Genomic DNA, 19,566 nt, shown 5'->3' with positions numbered 1-19,566 from the left:
GTTTGACCAAACTGTAAAAGAAAACCAGGCTTTAAAGCAAGAACTAATAAAGCAAAGCCAAAACACCAAGAAATTAGAAGAGAACATAAAATATCTCACCGACAAGGTGATAGATCTGGAAAATAGAGGGAGAAGAGAAAATTTAAGAATAATTGGACTCCCAGAAAAGCCAGAAATAAACACCAAACTGGACATGATGATACAAGATATAATCAAAGAAAATTGCCCAGAGATTCTAGAACAAGGGGGCAATACAGCCACTGACAGAGCTCACAGAACACCTTCAACACTAAACCCCCAAAAGACAACTCCCAGGAATGTAATTGCCAAATTCCAAAGCTATCAAACAAAAGAAAAAATCCTACAGGAAGCCAGAAAAAGACAATTTAGATATAAAGGAATGCCAATCAGGGTCACACAAGACCTTGCAAGTTCTACTCTGAATGATCGTAAGGCATGGAACATGATCTTCAGAAAGGCAAGAGAGCTGGGTCTCCAACCAAGAATCAGCTACCCAGCAAAACTGACTATATACTTCCAAGGGAAAGTATGGGCATTCAACAAAATAGAAGACTTCCAACTTTTTGCAAAGAAAAGACCAGAGCTCTGTGGAAAGTTTGATACCGAAAATCAAAGAGCAAGGAATACCTGAAAAGGTAAATATTAAGGAAAGGGGAAAAATGTTATTTTCTTTTACTCAAACTCTCTTCTATAAGGACTACATTTATATCAATCTATGTATACTAATATGTGGGGAAAATGTAATGTATAAATAGGGGGTAAAGAAAGACCAAATAGAATAATCTTTCTCACACAAAGATTCACATGGGAAGGGGAGGGGAAGAAAACTCCTATAAGAAGGAGAGGAAGAGGGGGGGGGGGTTACTTAAACCTCAATCTCAGGGAAATCAACTCTGAGAGGGAAAAACATCCAGATCCATTGGGATCTTGAATTCTATCTTACCCAACAAGGGTAAGGAGAAGGGAAAACCGAGGGGGGGAGGGGGAGAGGGAGAACAAAAAGGGAGGGAAAAAGAGGGGGGAGGGGGAGAGGGAGAACAAAAAGGGAGGGAAAGAGAGGGGGGAGGGGGAGGGAAGAAAAAGGGAGGGACTAAAAAGGGAAACATCAAGGGAGGGGACAAGGGGACTGATTCAAAGTAAATCACTGGACTAAAAGGTAGAGCCGAAGAAGAAAAGGTTAGAATTAGGGAAGGCAATCAAAATGCCAGGGAGTCCACAAATGACAATCATAACTTTGAACGTGAATGGGATGAACTCACCCATAAAACGTAGACGAATAGCAGAATGGATTAGAATCCAAAACCCTACCATATGTTGTCTTCAAGAAACACACATGAGGCGGGTTGACACCCACAAGGTCAGAATTAAAGGATGGAGTAAGACCTTCTGGGCCTCAACTGATAGAAAGAAGGCAGGAGTGGTAATCATGATATCTGATAAAGCCAATGCAAAAATAGACCTGATCAAAAGGGATAGGGAAGGTAATTATAATTTGTTAAAAGGGACTCTAGACAATGAGGAAATATCATTAATCAACATGTATGCACCAAATAATATAGCACCCAAATTTCTAATGGAGAAACTAGGAGAATTGAAGGAAGAAATAGACAGTAAAACCATATTAGTGGGAGACTTAAACCAACCATTATCAAATTTAGATAAATCAAATCAAAAAATAAATAAGAAAGAGGTAAAAGAAGTGAATGAAATCTTAGAAAAATTAGAATTAATAGACATATGGAGAAAAATAAATAGGGATAAAAAGGAATACACCTTCTTCTCAGCACCACATGGCACATTCACAAAAATTGACCATACATTAGGTCACAGAAACATAGCACACAAATGCAAAAAAGCAGAAATAATGAATGCAGCCTTCTCAGATCACAAGGCAATAAAAATAATGATTAGTAATGGTACATGGAAAACCAAATCTAAAACCAATTGGAAATTAAACAATATGATACTCCAAAACCGTTTAGTTAAAGAAGAAATCATAGAAACAATTAATAATTTCATCAAGGAAAATGACAATGGCGAAACATCCTTTCAAACCTTTTGGGATGCAGCCAAAGCGGTAATCAGAGGCAAATTCATATTCCTGAAAGCTTATATTAACAAACAAGGGAGAGCAGAGATCAATCAATTGGAAATGCAATTGAAAAAACTCGAAAGCGATCAAATTAAAAACCCCCAGCAGAAAACCAAATTAGAAATCCTAAAAATTAAGGGAGAAATTAATAAAATCGAAAGTGATAGAACTATTGATTTAATAAATAAGACAAGAAGCTGGTACTTTGAAAAAACAAACAAAATAGACAAAGTACTGGTCAATCTAATTAAAAAAAGGAAGGAAGAAAAGCAAATTCACAGCATTAAAGATGAAAAGGGGGACAGCACCTCCAATGAGGAGGAAATTAAGGCAATCATTAGAAATTACTTTGCCCAATTATATGGCAATAAATACACCAATTTAGGAGAAATGGATGAATATATACAAAAATACAAACTGCCTAGACTAACAGAAGAGGAAATAGAATTCTTAAATAATCCCATATCAGAAATTGAAATCCATCAAGCCATCAAAGAACTTCCTAAGAAAAAATCCCCAGGGCCTGATGGATTCACCTGTGAATTCTATCAAACATTCAGAGAACAGTTAATCCCAATACTATACAAACTATTTGACATAATAAGCAAAGAGGGAGTTCTACCAAACTCCTTTTATGACACAAACATGGTACTGATTCCAAAACCAGGCAGGTCAAAAACAGAGAAAGAAAACTATAGGCCAATCTCCCTAATGAATATAGATGCAAAAATCTTAAATAGGATACTAGCAAAAAGACTCCAGCAAGTGATCAGAAGGATCATTCACCATGATCAAGTAGGATTTATACCAGGGATGCAGGGCTGGTTCAACATTAGGAAAACCATCCACATAATTGACCACATCAACAAGCAAACTAGCAAGAACCACATGATTATCTCAATAGATGCAGAAAAAGCCTTTGATAAAATACAACACCCATTCCTATTAAAAACACTAGAAAGCATAGGAATAGAAGGGTCATTCCTAAAAATAATAAACAGTATATATCTAAAACCAACAGCTAATATCATCTGCAATGGGGATAAACTAGATGCATTCCCAATAAGATCAGGAGTGAAACAAGGATGCCCATTATCACCTCTACTATTTGACATTGTACTAGAAACACTAGCAGTAGCAATTAGAGAAGATAAAGGAATTGAAGGCATCAAAATAGGCAAGGAGGAGACTAAGTTATCACTCTTTGCGGATGACATGATGGTCTACTTAAAGAATCCTAGAGATTCAACCAAAAAGCTAATTGAAATAATCAACAACTTTAGCAGAGTTGCAGGATACAAAATAAACCCACATAAATCATCAGCTTTTCTATATATCTCCAACACAGCTCAGCAGCAAGAACTAGAAAGAGAAATCCCATTCAAAATCACCTTAGACAAAATAAAATACCTAGGAATCTATCTCCCAAGACAAACACAGGAACTATATGAACACAACTACAAAACACTCACCACACAACTAAAACTAGACTTGAACAAATGGAAAAACATTAACTGCTCATGGATAGGACGAGCCAATATAATAAAAATGACCATCCTACCCAAACTTATTTATCTATTTAGTGCCATACCCATTGAACTACCAAAATACTTCTTCACTGATTTAGAAAAAACCATTGGAAGAACAAAAGATCAAGGATATCCAGGGAAATAATGAAAAAAAACACATATGATGGGGGCCTTGCAGTCCCTGACCTAAAACTATATTACAAAGCAGCAGTCATCAAAACAATTTGGTACTGGCTAAGAAACAGAAAGGAAGATCAGTGGAATAGACTGGGGGAAAGCGACCTCAGCAAGACAGTATACGATAAACCCAAAGATCCCAGCTTTTGGGACAAAAATCCACTATTCGATAAAAACTGCTGGGAAAATTGGAAGACAGTGTGGGAGAGACTAGGAATAGATCAACACCTCACACCCTACACCAAGATAAATTCAAAATGGGTGAGTGACTTAAACATAAAGAAGGAAACCATAAGTAAATTGGGTAAACACAGAATAGTATACATGTCAGACCTTTGGGAGGGGAAAGGCTTTAAAACCAAGCAAGATATAGAAAGAATCACAAAATGTAAAATAAATAATTTTGACTACATCAAACTAAAAAGCTTTTGTACAAACAAAACCAATATAACTAAAATCAGAAGGGAAACAACAAATTGGGAAAAAATCTTCATAGAAACCTCTGACAAAGGTTTAATTACTCATATTTATAATGAGCTAAATCAATTGTACAAAAAATCAAGCCATTCTCCAATTGATAAATGGGCAAGGGAAATGGATAGGCAGTTCTCAGATAAAGAAATCAAAACTATTAACAAGCACATGAAGAAGTGTTCTACATCTCTTATAATCAGAGAGATGCAAATCAAAACAACTCTGAGGTATCACCTCACACCTAGCAGATTGGCTAACATAACAGCAAAGGAAAGTAATGAATGCTGGAGGGGATGTGGCAATGTAGGGACATTAATTCATTGCTGGTGGAGTTGTGAATTGATCCAACCATTCTGGAGGGCAATTTGGAACTATGCCCAAAGGGCGACAAAAGAATATCTACCTTTGACCCAGCCATAGCACTGCTGGGTCTGTACCCCAAAGAGATAATGGACACAAAGACTTGTACAAAAATATTCATAGCTGCGCTCTTTGTGGTGGCCCAAAACTGGAAAACGAGGGGATGCCCATCAATTGGGGAATGGCTGAACAAACTGTGGTATATGTTGGTGATGGAGTACTATTGTGCTAAAAGGAATAATAAAGTGGAGAAGTTCCATGGAGACTGGAACAACCTCCAGGAAGTGATGCAGAGCGAGAGGAGCAGAACCAGGAGAACATTGTACACAGAGACTAATACACTGTGGTATAATCGAACGTAATGGACTTCTCCATTAGTGGCGGTGTAATGTCCCTGAACAACTTGCAGGGATCCAGGAGAAAAAAACACCATTCATAAGCAAAGGATAAACTATGGGAGTGGAAACACCGAGAAAAAGCAACTGCCTGAATACAGAGGTTGAGGGGACATGACAGAGGAGAGACTCTAAATGAACACTCTAATGCAAATACTATCAACAAAGCAATGGGTTCAAATCAAGAAAACATCTAATGTCCAGTGGACTTACGCGTCGGCTATGGGGGGTGGGGGGGAGGAAAAGAAAATGATCTATGTCTTTAACGAATAATGCTTGGAAATGATCAAATAAAATATATTTAAAAAAAAAAAGAAAAATATTAGAATTAGAGTTAGAAGCTTGTTGAGGTAGCAAAGCATAGGGAAAAGGATACTGGATTCCAAAATGGAAGGTAAGGGTTTAAAAAAAGAACTAGAGATAGAGAAGTGGTTATATTGGTAGGAAAAGAACCATAAGAGCAGTGTCCTGAAAACATAGGGTGAAAAGATTGTCAAGGAGGAGGTGGGGAGTGATCAACAGTATAAAAGGCAACAGAGAAGTAAAGGAGAATTGAGAAGAGGCTATTAGAGTTTGCAACTAAGGGATTATCAGTAATTTTGTAATAAGTGGTTTTGGGGGGATCATAAGATTAGAAGTCAGATTATAAAGGGAATGAAGAAGGTGAGAGGAGAGAAAGTAGAGGCACCAATTGTAGATACCCTTTTAGAGGAATTTATTTACAAAAAGCAGAAAAGATATAGGACAATATTTCATGAGATGGAAAGATCAAATGAAGATTTTTCATTTTCAGAATGGGGGTAGAAATGGGCATGTTTGGGGGCAATAGGAAATGAGCCAGTAGAAAGGGAGAGTGAAAATAAACAAAAAATGGGGCAATCTATTAAAGCAGATGGAGTGGAATGGAATCACTTGAACAAGTAAAACAGTTATCCTTGATCCTGAGTAGTCACTTTAGAGGTCAGAATCACTAAGATGTGAAGATTATAATAAGGTGTAAGAATGCTTTTCTATGCAGTTGAAGTTCTCTTCATTCCAATTGGGATATTAGGTTGGCAACAAAAAAGTGGACTTTGCCTAATACTGGCACAGATGGAAGTGGTTGCTTGGGGCAGGTGGAAGACTCCTGTCCCAGCACCTAGAAGCCTTTCCTTCGGGGGAGGGAGGCAGACTGCATCTGGCAGGAGGATGGAAGGCACAAGGTACCAGGTCACTAGTGTAGGATCTTCTCACCTGAGGAGGATGGCTGTGAGGTAGCAACAGAAAGGGATAGACCCTATAAAGATGCCTGACCTGCCCCCTAGCAACCTGTTTTTTACTCTACATGATCCCATTAGTTGATAAACCTTGCTGTTTTTATCCTTATAGCATCTCTTTCATACATCCTTTCCTCTCCTTAACTATAGCTACCACCTTATTCTTTTTATTACTTTTTACTTAGACTTCTTCTCACCAAACTACTTACAGAAGCCTTCTAATTGGTCTCCCTAATCTCCTCTCTTTCCATTCTAATGCATTCACCATGAAGCTTCTGAAAAGGTTTTCCTACAGAAATATTGTTCAAAGAATTTGTGAATGTGCATCTCCAAAGAAAGAACTGATCAATGGAAACATGAAAGATAGTTATATATATATCAATATATCAAATGACACCTTCTTTAATGTTGGAACAGGAGGGAAGTTTAATGAAACAAACAAAAATTTTTAAAGAGGATCTATCAGATCTTGTTACTCCTCTACTCAATAAATGCAGTGACTCCCTATTGTCTTTAGGATAAAATATAAATTCTTCCCAAAATGGCTTTTAAGGCCATTTATAACTTGATCCCCTATAATAGTGTGATACTAGATCAAATTTTAATATGGAAGAACACAGCTTAGTAGAGAGATTTACATTTGCCATATGTGAGCCATGTCTTCTTCCTATCTCCCTCTGCCCTGTATAAAAATGACATGGAGGGAGAAAAATATTTTGATATAGCACATTTAGCTTTTAAGGTGTATGCTAATCCTGTCCAGCATTATAAAAAGAGTCCCATTGTAATTGTAGAGATGGTAATCTTTTGCACAGATGGCAGGCAAAAATTTATTGTTGTATACTGTAATTCACTGTCACATTAGGATGATAAACATGAACCAAGTCCATTTTTAAAGCCAGTGAATTTCATGAAATATTGCCATTTCTGGTTACTAAGGGTTTTTCTTTTCTTCCTGCCTCAGGTGCTGTCTTATCATGCAACATGTTCAAAAGCTGAAGTTGACAAATTTAAGGTAAGGAATTATATGTTTAGCTTGATAGATAAAACCCCAAACTCGCACGTATCCAATCCATGCTCTTTTCTCCCACTTACTGCCATATTTATCACTTTCTCTGTGGTAATACATTCCTCTGATATTCCCCTTAGATGTTCAGTGTTGGAGAGAATTCTGAGGGAGGAGAGGCAAACCTATAAGTGGAAGAAAAGTATGCATAAAATACAGTGACTATCAAATGGACTTTTTATGTGACTCAGCAGCCCTAGTCTGCTCCCCTTGGCAGAGGGAACTAGGTTATTAAATGAATCGGTTAACAAGCATTTGGAAGTGCTAGTGTGGTAGGTGATGGGGAGGCAATAAGAGAAGCTAAACAGTCTCTGCCCTACAGACCAGTAGAAATCACTGAAGGAAACAGATAGAGATATGGAGATAGCTATAGACATATCTGTATATGCCAACAACATGCATATATGCACATATTTATATTTACATATATTATGTGCATATGTTTATATTTATATACCTATTTTTACATAAGTAGCATATGTGTGTATATATATATGTATATAAATATATAATATATATATATATATATATATGTAGGAACAAGGTATCTAGAAAGTAACCTGAATTTAGGAGGAAGCTAGGATTGCTCAGTGGATAGAATACTGGGCTTGGAATCAGGAGGACCTGAGTTCAGATCTGGCCTCAGATACTTACTTTTGCTGTGTGACCCTGGACAAGTTAATTAACCCTCATTGCCTCAAGTCTTCAGCTGTAAAATGAGTTGGAGACAGAACTGACAAACTGATGCCTTTACCAAGAATGCTCCATGGACAGTATGGTCAATGGGGTCATGAAGAGTCAGGCACAACAAAGAAAAGGAACATAGTAGGAAATTAAGGAGATGGGGAGGCACTAACATCAGAGTAAGAATCAGGTGTTTGCCATATATAGGAAGGAGCATTTGAGTTCTTAGAGGAAAAAATTTGTTTTCATTGGAATACCTTTGCCACACTCATTATTCTCCTTAGGAAGTCAGAGGTATCAAAGTGGCTTATGTTTCCCCCTTCCTTTCTGCTAGTAAAGGTGAGTTTTCTGCAATGGTTGTAGCACTTGGGAAGTATGGAAAACTGATGGCAAATGGATTCTTGTGACTCTAGTTCTATGTACTGGTAGGGATAGAGGGAACTTCTTGGTAAATGTCAGTTGTTTCTTAAGTAAGAGCCGCTGTTTTTGTTTTATTTTCCAGATTACATGTTGGTACAATTTTAAATAATTGTTTTCTGACATTTTGCAATCCATAATCTATCTCAGTCCCTCCCTCTTATTCTCCAAGACAGCAAGTAATATGATATAGATTTGTACATGTGTTATTATGCAATACCTACTCCCATGTTCATCACGTAGTGGAAGAAGATGCATATCACTTACACTAGAGAAAAGGTCAAGAAGGAAACAAAGGGAAGAATGGTATGCTTCAATTTGCATTCAGACTCGTCAGTTCCATCTATGGCAGTAGATGGTCTTTTTCATCATGGGTCTCTTGGAGTTGTCCTGGATCCTTGCATTGCTGATAATAGTTAAAGTCTTTTGCAGTTGGTCATCATACATTATTGTTGTTACTGTGTACAATGTTCTCCTGGTCCTGCTCACTTCACTCTGCATCACTTCATGGAAGTCTTTTTTTGTAATCACCTTGTTTGTCATTTCTGATGGATGGCACAGTAGTATTCCATTACAATTACATCCCATAACTTGTTCAGCTATTCCCTAATGGATGGACATCCCTTCAGTTTCCCACTCCTTGCCTCCACAAAAAGAACTGCTATAAATATTTTGGTATGAGTTGATCCTTTTACCCTATCTTTGATATCTTTGGGATGCAGACCTAACAGTGGCATTGCTGGGGTCAAAGAAACAAAATGTATGTACAGTTTGATGGCTCTTTGGGCATGGTTTCTAATTGCTCTCTAGGATGATTATATCAGTTAAGAGCTCCACTGACAGTGTATCAGTGTCAACATTTTTCCACATCCCCTCTGTGGTTTAAAAATTAATATACAATAATTAAGTACTATATTTTAAAAGTTTATTAATAATAACTTGAAATAAAAAACTAGAGTAAAACCTACCTAACTCAGCTGGATTGCAAGAGAAAGAGATGGAAGAGTTACAGCCAGCTTATAACCAATCACACGAATGAGAGGACACAAGAAAAGGGAAAAGGATTCTAGGTAATATAGAAATGGATTTTGTGTAATGTAGTTTTTAGGGGTTCAAGAATTTCCAACTATACATCTCCAACATTTATCATTTCCTTTTTTGTCATATTAGTAAGTATGATAGGTGTGGGATTATAACTCAGAGTTGTTTTAATTTGCATTTCTCTAATTAATAGTGACTTGGAGCATTTTTTCATAAAACTAAAGATAATTTTAATTTCTTCATCTGATAATTGTCTATTCATATCCTTTAACCACTTATCAGTTTGAAGATGCTTTTTATTCTTATATATTTTACTCATTTCTCTATATATTTGGTAAATGAGGCCTTTGTCAGAGACATTTGGCATAATTTCCCCAGGTTCTTGTTTCCCTTCGAATCTTGGTTGGATTGGTTTTGTCTATGTGAAACCTTTTTAATTTTATGCAGTCAAAGTTATCTATTTTACAATTCATAATGTTCTCTATGTCTGGTTTAGACATAAATTCTTTCTTTATCCATCGAACTTACAGGCAAATTATTCTATGTTCCTCTAATTTGTTTTATTTCTAAATCCCATTTTGGCTTTACCTTTATATATGGTATGAGGCGCCACAATTCTTACAAAACAACAACAACCCAAAGACAGTAAGACAGAAACAAACAAACAAAAAAACATTTTTCACACTAGTGAAGCATGAGAAACTTCATAGATCTTCCCCTAAGCCCTAATTTTTGCAACAGAGGAAATAATTAAAAATATCCTATAAATTTATGAATATGGCTCACATTTATTAAAATTAAGAATGATTCTGACATCCTTGCTATGAGATTTTAAACATCAACTCATTACTTTTTATTATACTGGATCAATTATTTTTTTTTTATTTTATTTAGTTAATTTAGAATATTTTCCATGGTTACATGATTCATGATCTCCCCCCACCACTTTTTCCTCCCCCCTTCCCAAAGCCAACAAGCAGTTCCACTGGGTTACATATGTATCATTGTTCAAAATAGATTTCTATGTTATTCATATTTGCAGTAGAGTGAACTTTTAACATCAAAACCCTAATCACATAGCACTATGTGGTTGATCATATATTTTTCTAATGCATTTCTGGTTCCACAGCTCTTTCTCTGGATGTGGATAGTGTTCTTCCTCACAGATCACTCCAGGTTGTTCAGGATCACTGCATGGCCAGTAATGGAGAAGTCTGTTACATTCAACTGTACCACAGTGTATTAGTCTCTGTGTACAATGTTCTCCTGGTTCTGCTCCTCTCGCTCTGCATCACTTCCTGGAGGTTGTTCCAGTCCCCATGGAATTTCTCCAGTTCATTTGAATCAATTATGTTATATTGGAGTCTTTGCAAGAACTTTCTAATCCATCCATTCTATGAAAATACATATATCTCATCTTTTAACAAAATAAAGGCCACCTCAGGTGTATCCAAGATATCAGATGTCTACTTCTACTCTATAAAAATAGGTTATAATAAGGGCTTAATGTGCTTATCAAAATCATACCCATTTTACTGGGAAAATCAGGGCACTGAAAGACCAATATGCAGGATAAAACTGTAAGTATATTTTTTGATTAGCAAAAAGAGAAAAAGCAGTAGAAAATAGGGTGGTGGGACAGAGGTGATCCTAATATGTGAAACATTCCCGAAGTCCTAAAAGTAAGAGGGGGAAGGAGCTCTGAGCTATAAATGAGCCACTGACCTTCAGTCTAGCAGAGAGGTGGAACTCTTTTCCTAACCCTACCCAGGAAATTACTTCAATTAAGTAGAAAAGGAGCAGCCAAACATGTGGCAACCACAACAGAAAGGAAACAGAAAACCTATAAAAGTAGAAAAGGTTTGAAATATCCTCCCACACAGCTTAAGTATTGTTGTAATTGTTGTTCAGTAGCTTCATTTGTGTCCAACGTTTTGTGACCCCCATTTTGAGTTTTCTCTGCAGATATTGGACTATTTTCTTCTCCAGACGACTTTACAAAAATGCAGAAACTGAGGCAAATAGTGTTAAGTGACTTGCCCAGGGTCACACAGCTTTAAATATTGGAAGCCAGATTTGAACTTAGAAAAATGAATCTTCTTGGCCCTGCACTCTATCCATTGTGCCATCTGCTACCATCATTTCATGGGAAATATCTTCTAGAGGCATCCTGTGCTTAATAGAAGTGTGGTTCACAATAATGACTCTAACTTAGAATCACTATTTTTCTTCAAATGATTCTCAATCCAACCCCCCAGTTGCCAAGCCCCCCTGAGTTACTTTGTATTTACTCCATATGTATTTTCTGTTTACTTATATGAGTACCTGATGTATCCCTCAGTAGAATGTGAGCTCCCTGAGGGATGGGACTGTTTAATTTTTGTTTGTGCCTAGTATAATTCTGAGGACATAATAGGTGCTTAAATCTTTATAAAACTAATTAATTACATAAGGAAATTTTGACTATGTTTAATATGCTCTTTTGAATTGAATATCATATACTTTTAAAAAGAATTGTATGCAAAGTGACTAGTGTAAAAAGAAATTTACCAAAGCAAAAAAAAAAAGCATTTACCTGGGAATTCACTTCTGTGGAATATCTCAGGCCCCCATGACACTGGGAAAATGAATTATTTTATTAATAATAATGGAATAGAAGAAAGATGGAAGATAGCAAGACTGAGGAAGGACTAATGAGGGACATTATATGAGACATGTCAAGAAGTTGAAGAAATCACAATCCACAGCTGTCTGACAGCAAAATGATCTCTTTTATGCTTTGATTTATATCACTTGATTGTGTAGGTCTCCCAGGTTTATTCTACTATTATATTGTATCTCACAAAAAATGCGAGGTATATACATTTCAGAATAATAGGTTATTTCATTTCAATACTATTAATATTATTAACTTACATAATTTTGGCTTTATTCTAAAAGAAGAAAACTAGTGCTCCATAATAATGCAGTTTAGATATGGTGGATAATTATAATCCAACAACCTTTTTCTTGATGTAGAAAAAATAAAACATTCTCATAATTGTTAGTTGACATCTGGTATAACCAAAGCAATAAGACTAAAACACATAGGGCCTTAAAATAATATTGAACAAGGAGAGTCAAAAGCATAATTCTCTGCCTAAGCATGTACAAGGGTAGTTCCTGATAATTGTTAATGAATTATGGTAAATAAATACTTTGATCTGACCAGCAATATATAGAGATTTATGCCTACACTAATGCACATTACTTTCTTTGCCAACTAGAATATGCAGAATGTTTTATGGTAATGAAAGTCAGTGAAGTAAAGTAGATGGAGTGTTGGAATTAGAGTCTGGAGACCTGGGTCAAAATGCCAGCTCAGATACTTCATAGTTCTGTGATCTTGGGCTAGTTACTGAATTCTCCTACAGCCTCAGTTTCTTCATTCTTAAAGGAAGGATAATAATATTTGTATAGGTGTGATAAAGAGGAACCTCTCAACACTTTCCTGAATCTTTCTTTAATAAGGTGGAATTTCATGAGTAAGGCTTACTTCTCATTAAAGAGTTTAAAACACTCGGGGCATTTTTCCTGGCATTTATGATGTCTCACTAATAAGATATAAATTTGCCTTGCAATTGTCTAGGTTAGTTTCAGAGCAACCTTTAGATTTGAACTTTAAAAGAGGAAGTTAGAGGCATATAGTGAGGGAGACAGGGAGAACCAGAGCTAGAACAGCCAGAAAGAAAATAATCTGATACCAACAGGTTCTGATTTGTAGGAGGAAAACCTTGGCAGTTCTGTGGACCCTTCAGAGAAGTATATGGCCCCAGAAAGTTATGGAACGTGATAACTCTAGAAATGTCTGAAAATGAAAGTAACAGTGGAGCAGCTAAAGTTCCTAGGCCAATCTGGGAGTTGTAGGATCAAGTATCAGAAGAAGTAAAGCAGAATGGGCAGAATGGCAGAGGAGATCTTAGAACAAAATTCCTGTACCTAAACTTCTATACCCAGAGTTGGAGATCCTGAACAATTTTAAGAAATTCCTGAACCAAGTAGAAGCTAAAGCTAAGAAATGGCCAGGGACAGAACCATAATGTGGCAGAGAAAATATGGACTTTGCTTCATTTGTATTGTGAGTTATGTGGACTGTGAAGGTTCAGGGAGAAAAGCTTGACTCTAGAGACTCCAAGTGCCTCCTTCTTTCAGAAAAAGTCCTTAATCTCAGGATAATACTATAAACTGCAGATTATATCAGTCCTTTGGCACAGTGGAACTCATCAGATTATTTTAGGGCAACTTCAGATGCAGTCCATTTGGTGGGAAAGACAGGATGGGAACCTCAATTCTAGGGAATTAAAAATCTGAAGAACCTCATTTATAGTATAGGCTCCCTGCCAGAGGACAAGCCAAACAGAAAGAAAAGAAGAGGTATCTAGACCAGTCATATCAAACTCAAATAGAAATTGGAGGCCACCAAAATATACATAAGTATTCCTGTGAGACACAAATTGACTTAGAAAACTACATATTAACATTATGTTTCACTGCATATTTGCTTTGGTATATATTTTCCAAGTACATTTTAATATAATTCCCACACATGGGAGTATTGCCATTCACAGTATTTGCCACTTCTTATCTGGATAATTTATGGTCTTGAGTGTAAATCCGTTGTACTTTACATTTCTTGTTGAGATAAATAATGCTTGTCTTGTATTTGATCTGTTGTTAGCCTGAAGTTTTGCTTGGAACTTAAGGTTCTCTTCTATTTGTATTTCTTTTTTTATAGTGCCCTAGAAATGAGGCAATTTCTCATGTTCTTGGGTAAAACCTTGCTAGCGGCACAAATCACATAGAATGAGTTGGGAATCTTGTCCCTAAATTTGAGCTCAGTCTATGTTACTATGTTAATGGATAGCTATATAAAGAACAAAAAAGGGTAGGTTCCCTCTCTCTCTCTCTCTCTCTTTCTCTCTCTCTCTCTCTCTCTCTGTCTTGCACAGGCTATATTGGTGAGAAAAAGAAGCAATGGGATCACTACTTGAGGTGAACAAGGCAATGATAACTGATGACAGGGACATACAGAGCCATACAATTATTATTTTGCTTCTGTTTTCTCTGACAAGGAAAATGAACTTTGAACTGAAAGGTACAGAACAAGAATGGAGAAGAAGGAGATGGTGCCAAAGATAAATAGATTGTAAGAGAGCACATTGATGTCTTTGATGAATTAAAGTTGCCCGACCCAAGTGAATTACATTTTCAGGTACTGAAAGAAATGATGGATGGGATTTTTGAACCACTGTCATCAGTGATATCTGAAAGATCATGGAAGAATAGAAAAAGGGAAACATTATGCCAATTTTCAAGGAATAGGAACAGAACCTGCCAACTCTAACCTGGTGTGCTAGACTTTTATTCCTGGCAAAATTCTAGAATATCTTATTAAAGATATTTTCATTAGCTATTCACTAACCCTTTCCTTTGTTCACTCATTATCCATTACTTGCCCCCAAATCTTATTTTTTATGCCTAAAGCTATCCTGGGACCTCTTCTTTCTTCTAATAGCCTCTTTTTGTTCATCTCACCAGCACCAGTGGATTATTTAATTTCTCTATGCAGATGACTTCCAGATCTACATAGCTCACTCTATTTACTCACTCTCTTCTGAGCTCTAATCTAGGATCACCAATTCACCAATTGCCTTTTGGACTTTTCTCATTTGATATTCTGTAGTCACTCAAACTGTCAGACTTCATTATCTTTCCCCCTAAACTTATCCCTCTTTTGAACTTCCCTTTTCCCGTCAAGGGTGTCTCAAATCCTTCCTATTATCTATATTCACAACATAAGTTAACCTCTACTCTTCACTCTTCCCTGGCCCTTCAAATCCAATCAACTGCAAAGTTTTGTTGAATCTACCTTCATAATAAATAAATAATAGCAAGCATTTACATAGCAATTTAGGATTCTCAAAGCACTTTACAAATATCATCTTTTATCCCCATGACCCTGGGGGGGGGGTAATGCTATTATTATCCTTATTTACAGATGAGAAAACTGAGGTTGAGAGATATTAATTTACTTACCCAGAATCATAAAGGTAGTTAGCTTTATGCTAATTAATTGCAAAATTCAAAATAATGGCAACATTTATATTGATTACTAGGTACCAGGCACAGTGCTAAGAACATTATAATTATTATTTCATTTGATCCTCACAATAACCCTGGTAGAGTTAGGTCCTATTTTTAATCCCCATTTTATAGATGAGGAAACTGAGGCAAATGATGATTAAGTCATTTGGCTAGGGTGACAAATCTAATAACTGCCTGAGGTCAAATTTGAACTCAGTTCTTCCTGACTCTAGGTCCAGTACTGTATTGAAAGTGCCACCTAAATTGCCCCAGAATCCTTCACATCCATCTCCTTATCTCCATTTACCCAGATTGCTACCCTAATTCAGGCCATCAGTACTTCTCTCCTATACTTTTGCAATAGGCTCCTAATTGGTCTCCCTTTCTAATATCTTACCCCTCCAATCCTTTTTTCACAAAACTTACTGAAGTGGAACTCCCAAAGACCATGTCATTTCCCTGCTCAAAAAACTCCAGTAGCTTCCTATTGCTTCTAGGATAAAATACAAAATCATGTGTTTGACACCAAAAGCCCTTCCTAATCTACTTCTTTCCCATGTTTACCACATATGGTTTCCCTTCATTTACTCAGTGTTCTTGCTGAACTGGCCTACTTACTATATATCCCTTGTGTACAGCATCCCATTCTCCATCCATCTACATTTTCTCTGGCTGCCCCCAGTGTCCTTAGTTTCCTTAGCAGCTTTCTGTAACATCTCTTCATCAATGTTAGCCAACCAGGGAATAGATCTAATGAAGAATTGACTCTCCAGGGAGTAGAAAAGAACATATGACATACTTTGAAGTTTAATTGGCATTAATAACATTTTCCCACCACTTTTCTTTTTTATTTTAAATGTATGTTTGTTTATTGAACTACAGCTCCCAGGTCACTCCTTCCTCCTCCCTCCTCACACTAGAGAAGAAATCATTTAGCAAAAAGTAAATATAAAACCATGTCTTGAATTCTTTTTATTTATCAGTTCTTTCTCTGAAAGTAAGCATACACAGGTCGTTCTTCAAACGATATTTCTTTTGCTGTATATAATGTACTCTTGCTTCTGCTCCTCTCCCTCTTCATAATTTCATGTAAGTCATTTTCTGGAAAGGTCACCACTTTCTTAAGTCTAGGCAATCAGCAAAATAATAAGCCAAGCACTGATTCGTAGCATTTTCCCATTTCTGATGTGAATATAGATGCTCCAATCTTCCACTGGTGCTGACGCACCAAATTTTCAGAAGGACATTGATAACATAGAGGACAATCAGGATGTTGCAGGTATGCCTTACAAGAATCTTCTGAAGAAATGGAGGGTATTTTGACTGGGGAGAAGAAGCCTCTGTGAGGACACGATGATGTCTTCAGCTTTAAAACTGACCTTTTCAAAGAGCCATTAGACTTGATTGTCTTGGTCCCAGAGTATAGAACTAGAAGCCATGGGTGGGTGTTACAAAAGACAAATTCAGCCATGATACAATGACAAATTTCCTAACAATTACAATCATCTCAAAATACAATGGGTTGCCTCATTTTCCCTCATTGAAAAATTTCTAACAAATATGTCATAGTAGGTATTGTTTTCTGGTTATGAGTTGAACTAAACAAGCTCCTAGGGTTCCATCTCGAGAATTCAGAAGTTCTGTTACATTGTGGGGGGTGGAGTAGAGGGGGTAAGTGTGGGAAGCACTCATCCAGGATCATTCGTTTTTGTTTGGAGGCACTGTTTATATTTGCATTGCTGACAGAGCTGTCAATCAGCCAGCAAACATTTATTGTTATTAGAAATGATAAGCAAGATGATTTCAGAAAAACCTGGAAAGATCTACAGAAATTGACACAGAGTGAAATAATTTGAACTGGGAGAACATTGTACACAGTAAGAACAATACTGTGAAAACTTGTTTATTTTCAGCAATGGAGTGATCTGGGACAATCCTGAAAAAGTTATGATGGGGAATGTTACTGACCTCCGGAAAAAGAACTCTCAGAGTTGGATGGAAGTGGGCCAAAGCGTGCTATCTTTCTCATCAATGTATTTACAGATTTATTCTAGGGTTTGGGTTTTGTATGAATGTGCTCTTACAACAATGACCCCAAGTCCCACATCCTCCCACTAAGGACAGCCCTGTCTAGAATAATGCTAATCCACAATTGTACATTCACAAATGGTATACGCTGAATTAATTGTGAATGGCTGTGAAATAGTATTTGTAGTGAATATTCTATGTAGGGGAACCATCCCTCCACCCCAATGAAGAATTGTCTACTTTACAAAGATTCCTATTTTGGCTCTAATGTAAATAATGTTCACCAGACAGACTATTATGCTTGTTCTTCTTTGGGTCAGGTAGGAATACCCCCAAAATGGAGAGTAGGAAGCAAAGACTGGATGCTGCTCCCAGAGAAAATCACTGATCGTCTGTGAACTCGAATTAAGAAAAGCATTCATGGGAAATCTGTGCAGATTTTAAGACCCATGTAGATGGGTATTAGAATATATATATATAAATATATATCTCCCTTTTACAATATATTAATAGAGATAATATTGAAAGACTGTATTCACAATTAGATCCATTTGAAGATGGCTGATTTAAATAGGTTTAATAACCTGGAGATGCCAGCTGTGATAACATAAAAGAATGTTTAGTGTACCAATTACATGCAGCTGTAATTTTACACCCATTTTTAGATTCTATGTGGTGGACAAAGCAGATAGTTAACACTTCTGTGTGCTGACAGTTTGACAGCTTGAATCACTGAAAGGGCATCCCCACATTATATTACTACCTTCTATCATCTTGCCTTTCAACTGAGAATTGCATGAGGTTACTATTGCTGTGATCAGAGATGAGCTAGTTTATAGCATGATAATGACTCTGATAATTAAACACCACTAACTCATTAGATATTTGTGGTCTCTACTGCTCATTTTATATTTGGAACATTCAAATATTAATATCTAGGCCATAAATTTATATACTGGTAAAATAAATAATACACTTCCCGTGTTAATAGGGCACTAGGTGCTCCTCGCAGTCTTTCTATCCTGAAACAGCCATAGTGGTGTAAGTTGGTATAAGATGCAGCTTTGGCTCCATGGGTTAAAAGCCCTGAGCCTGGAATCAGAAAGAAGCCAGCCTCAGACACCTACTGTCTGTGTGACCCTGGGCAAGTCACTTAACCTCCGAACCTAACAAAAGGATGCGCTGGATTCCCTGGAGAAGGAATTGGTGAGCCATTCTAATGTCCTTGTCAAGAAAACCTCATGGATAACTTTGGTCCAAGGGGTTATGAAGAGTTAAACACAACTGAACAAACTGAACAACAAATTCATAGTGTAAAGGGTCTATTAATACAGTGAACCCCATTTGCAAAGTTGGTATGAAAGGATTGGATTAGAATCAGCTTTATGAGCAATGCGATCTAGAGGATAGCATGCTGGACTAGAAGTCAAGAAGACCTACTTTCATTTTTTTATTATAAAGATATTTTATGTTACCAATTACATATAATAACCACTTTTCCAAAGTTGTATGACCCAAATCATCTCCCTCCCTCTCTTCTCTCCCCCTACCCTGGAGCAGGCAAGCAATTTGATCTGGGTCCTACAGGTATTCTCATGCAAAATATATTTCCATATTGATCATTTTTCTAAGATGTAATAATCATATAAAACCAGAATCCCAAAACAAAGACCCAAATAAACTACAGTGAAAAATCACATGCTTCCATCTACATTCTAACTCTAACAGTTCTTTCTCTGGAGGTGGAGAGCATTCTTTGTCCTAAGTCCCTCAGACTTGCCCCGGATCATTGTATTGTTGAGAGAAGCTAAGTCTATCACAGTTTATCTTTCCACCATATTGCTGTTACTGTGTACAATGTTCTCCAGGTTCTGCTTATTTCACTCTGCATCAGTCCATGTAG

The 19,566-nt window shown here is 36.7% G+C and overlaps 1 protein-coding gene across 1 annotated transcript in view; it reads left to right on the top strand.

Annotated features, from left to right (window-relative positions):
• PDE11A (phosphodiesterase 11A) overlaps positions 1 to 19,566 on the top strand; it is a 523,355-nt gene that overhangs the window by 322,780 nt on the left and 181,009 nt on the right. The window contains exon 10 of the mRNA XM_001377248.4: positions 7,269 to 7,319. Within this exon, the coding sequence (XP_001377285.1) occupies positions 7,269 to 7,319 (51 nt within the window). The remainder of the gene's footprint in view (positions 1 to 7,268; positions 7,320 to 19,566) is intronic.

The sequence above is a fragment of the Monodelphis domestica genome, chromosome 4 (assembly GCF_027887165.1).
Source record: "Monodelphis domestica isolate mMonDom1 chromosome 4, mMonDom1.pri, whole genome shotgun sequence".
NCBI lineage: Eukaryota > Metazoa > Chordata > Mammalia > Didelphimorphia > Didelphidae > Monodelphis > Monodelphis domestica.
The sequence above is the reverse complement of the archived record's forward strand: the minus strand, read 5'-3'. Positions and strand labels throughout refer to the sequence as shown.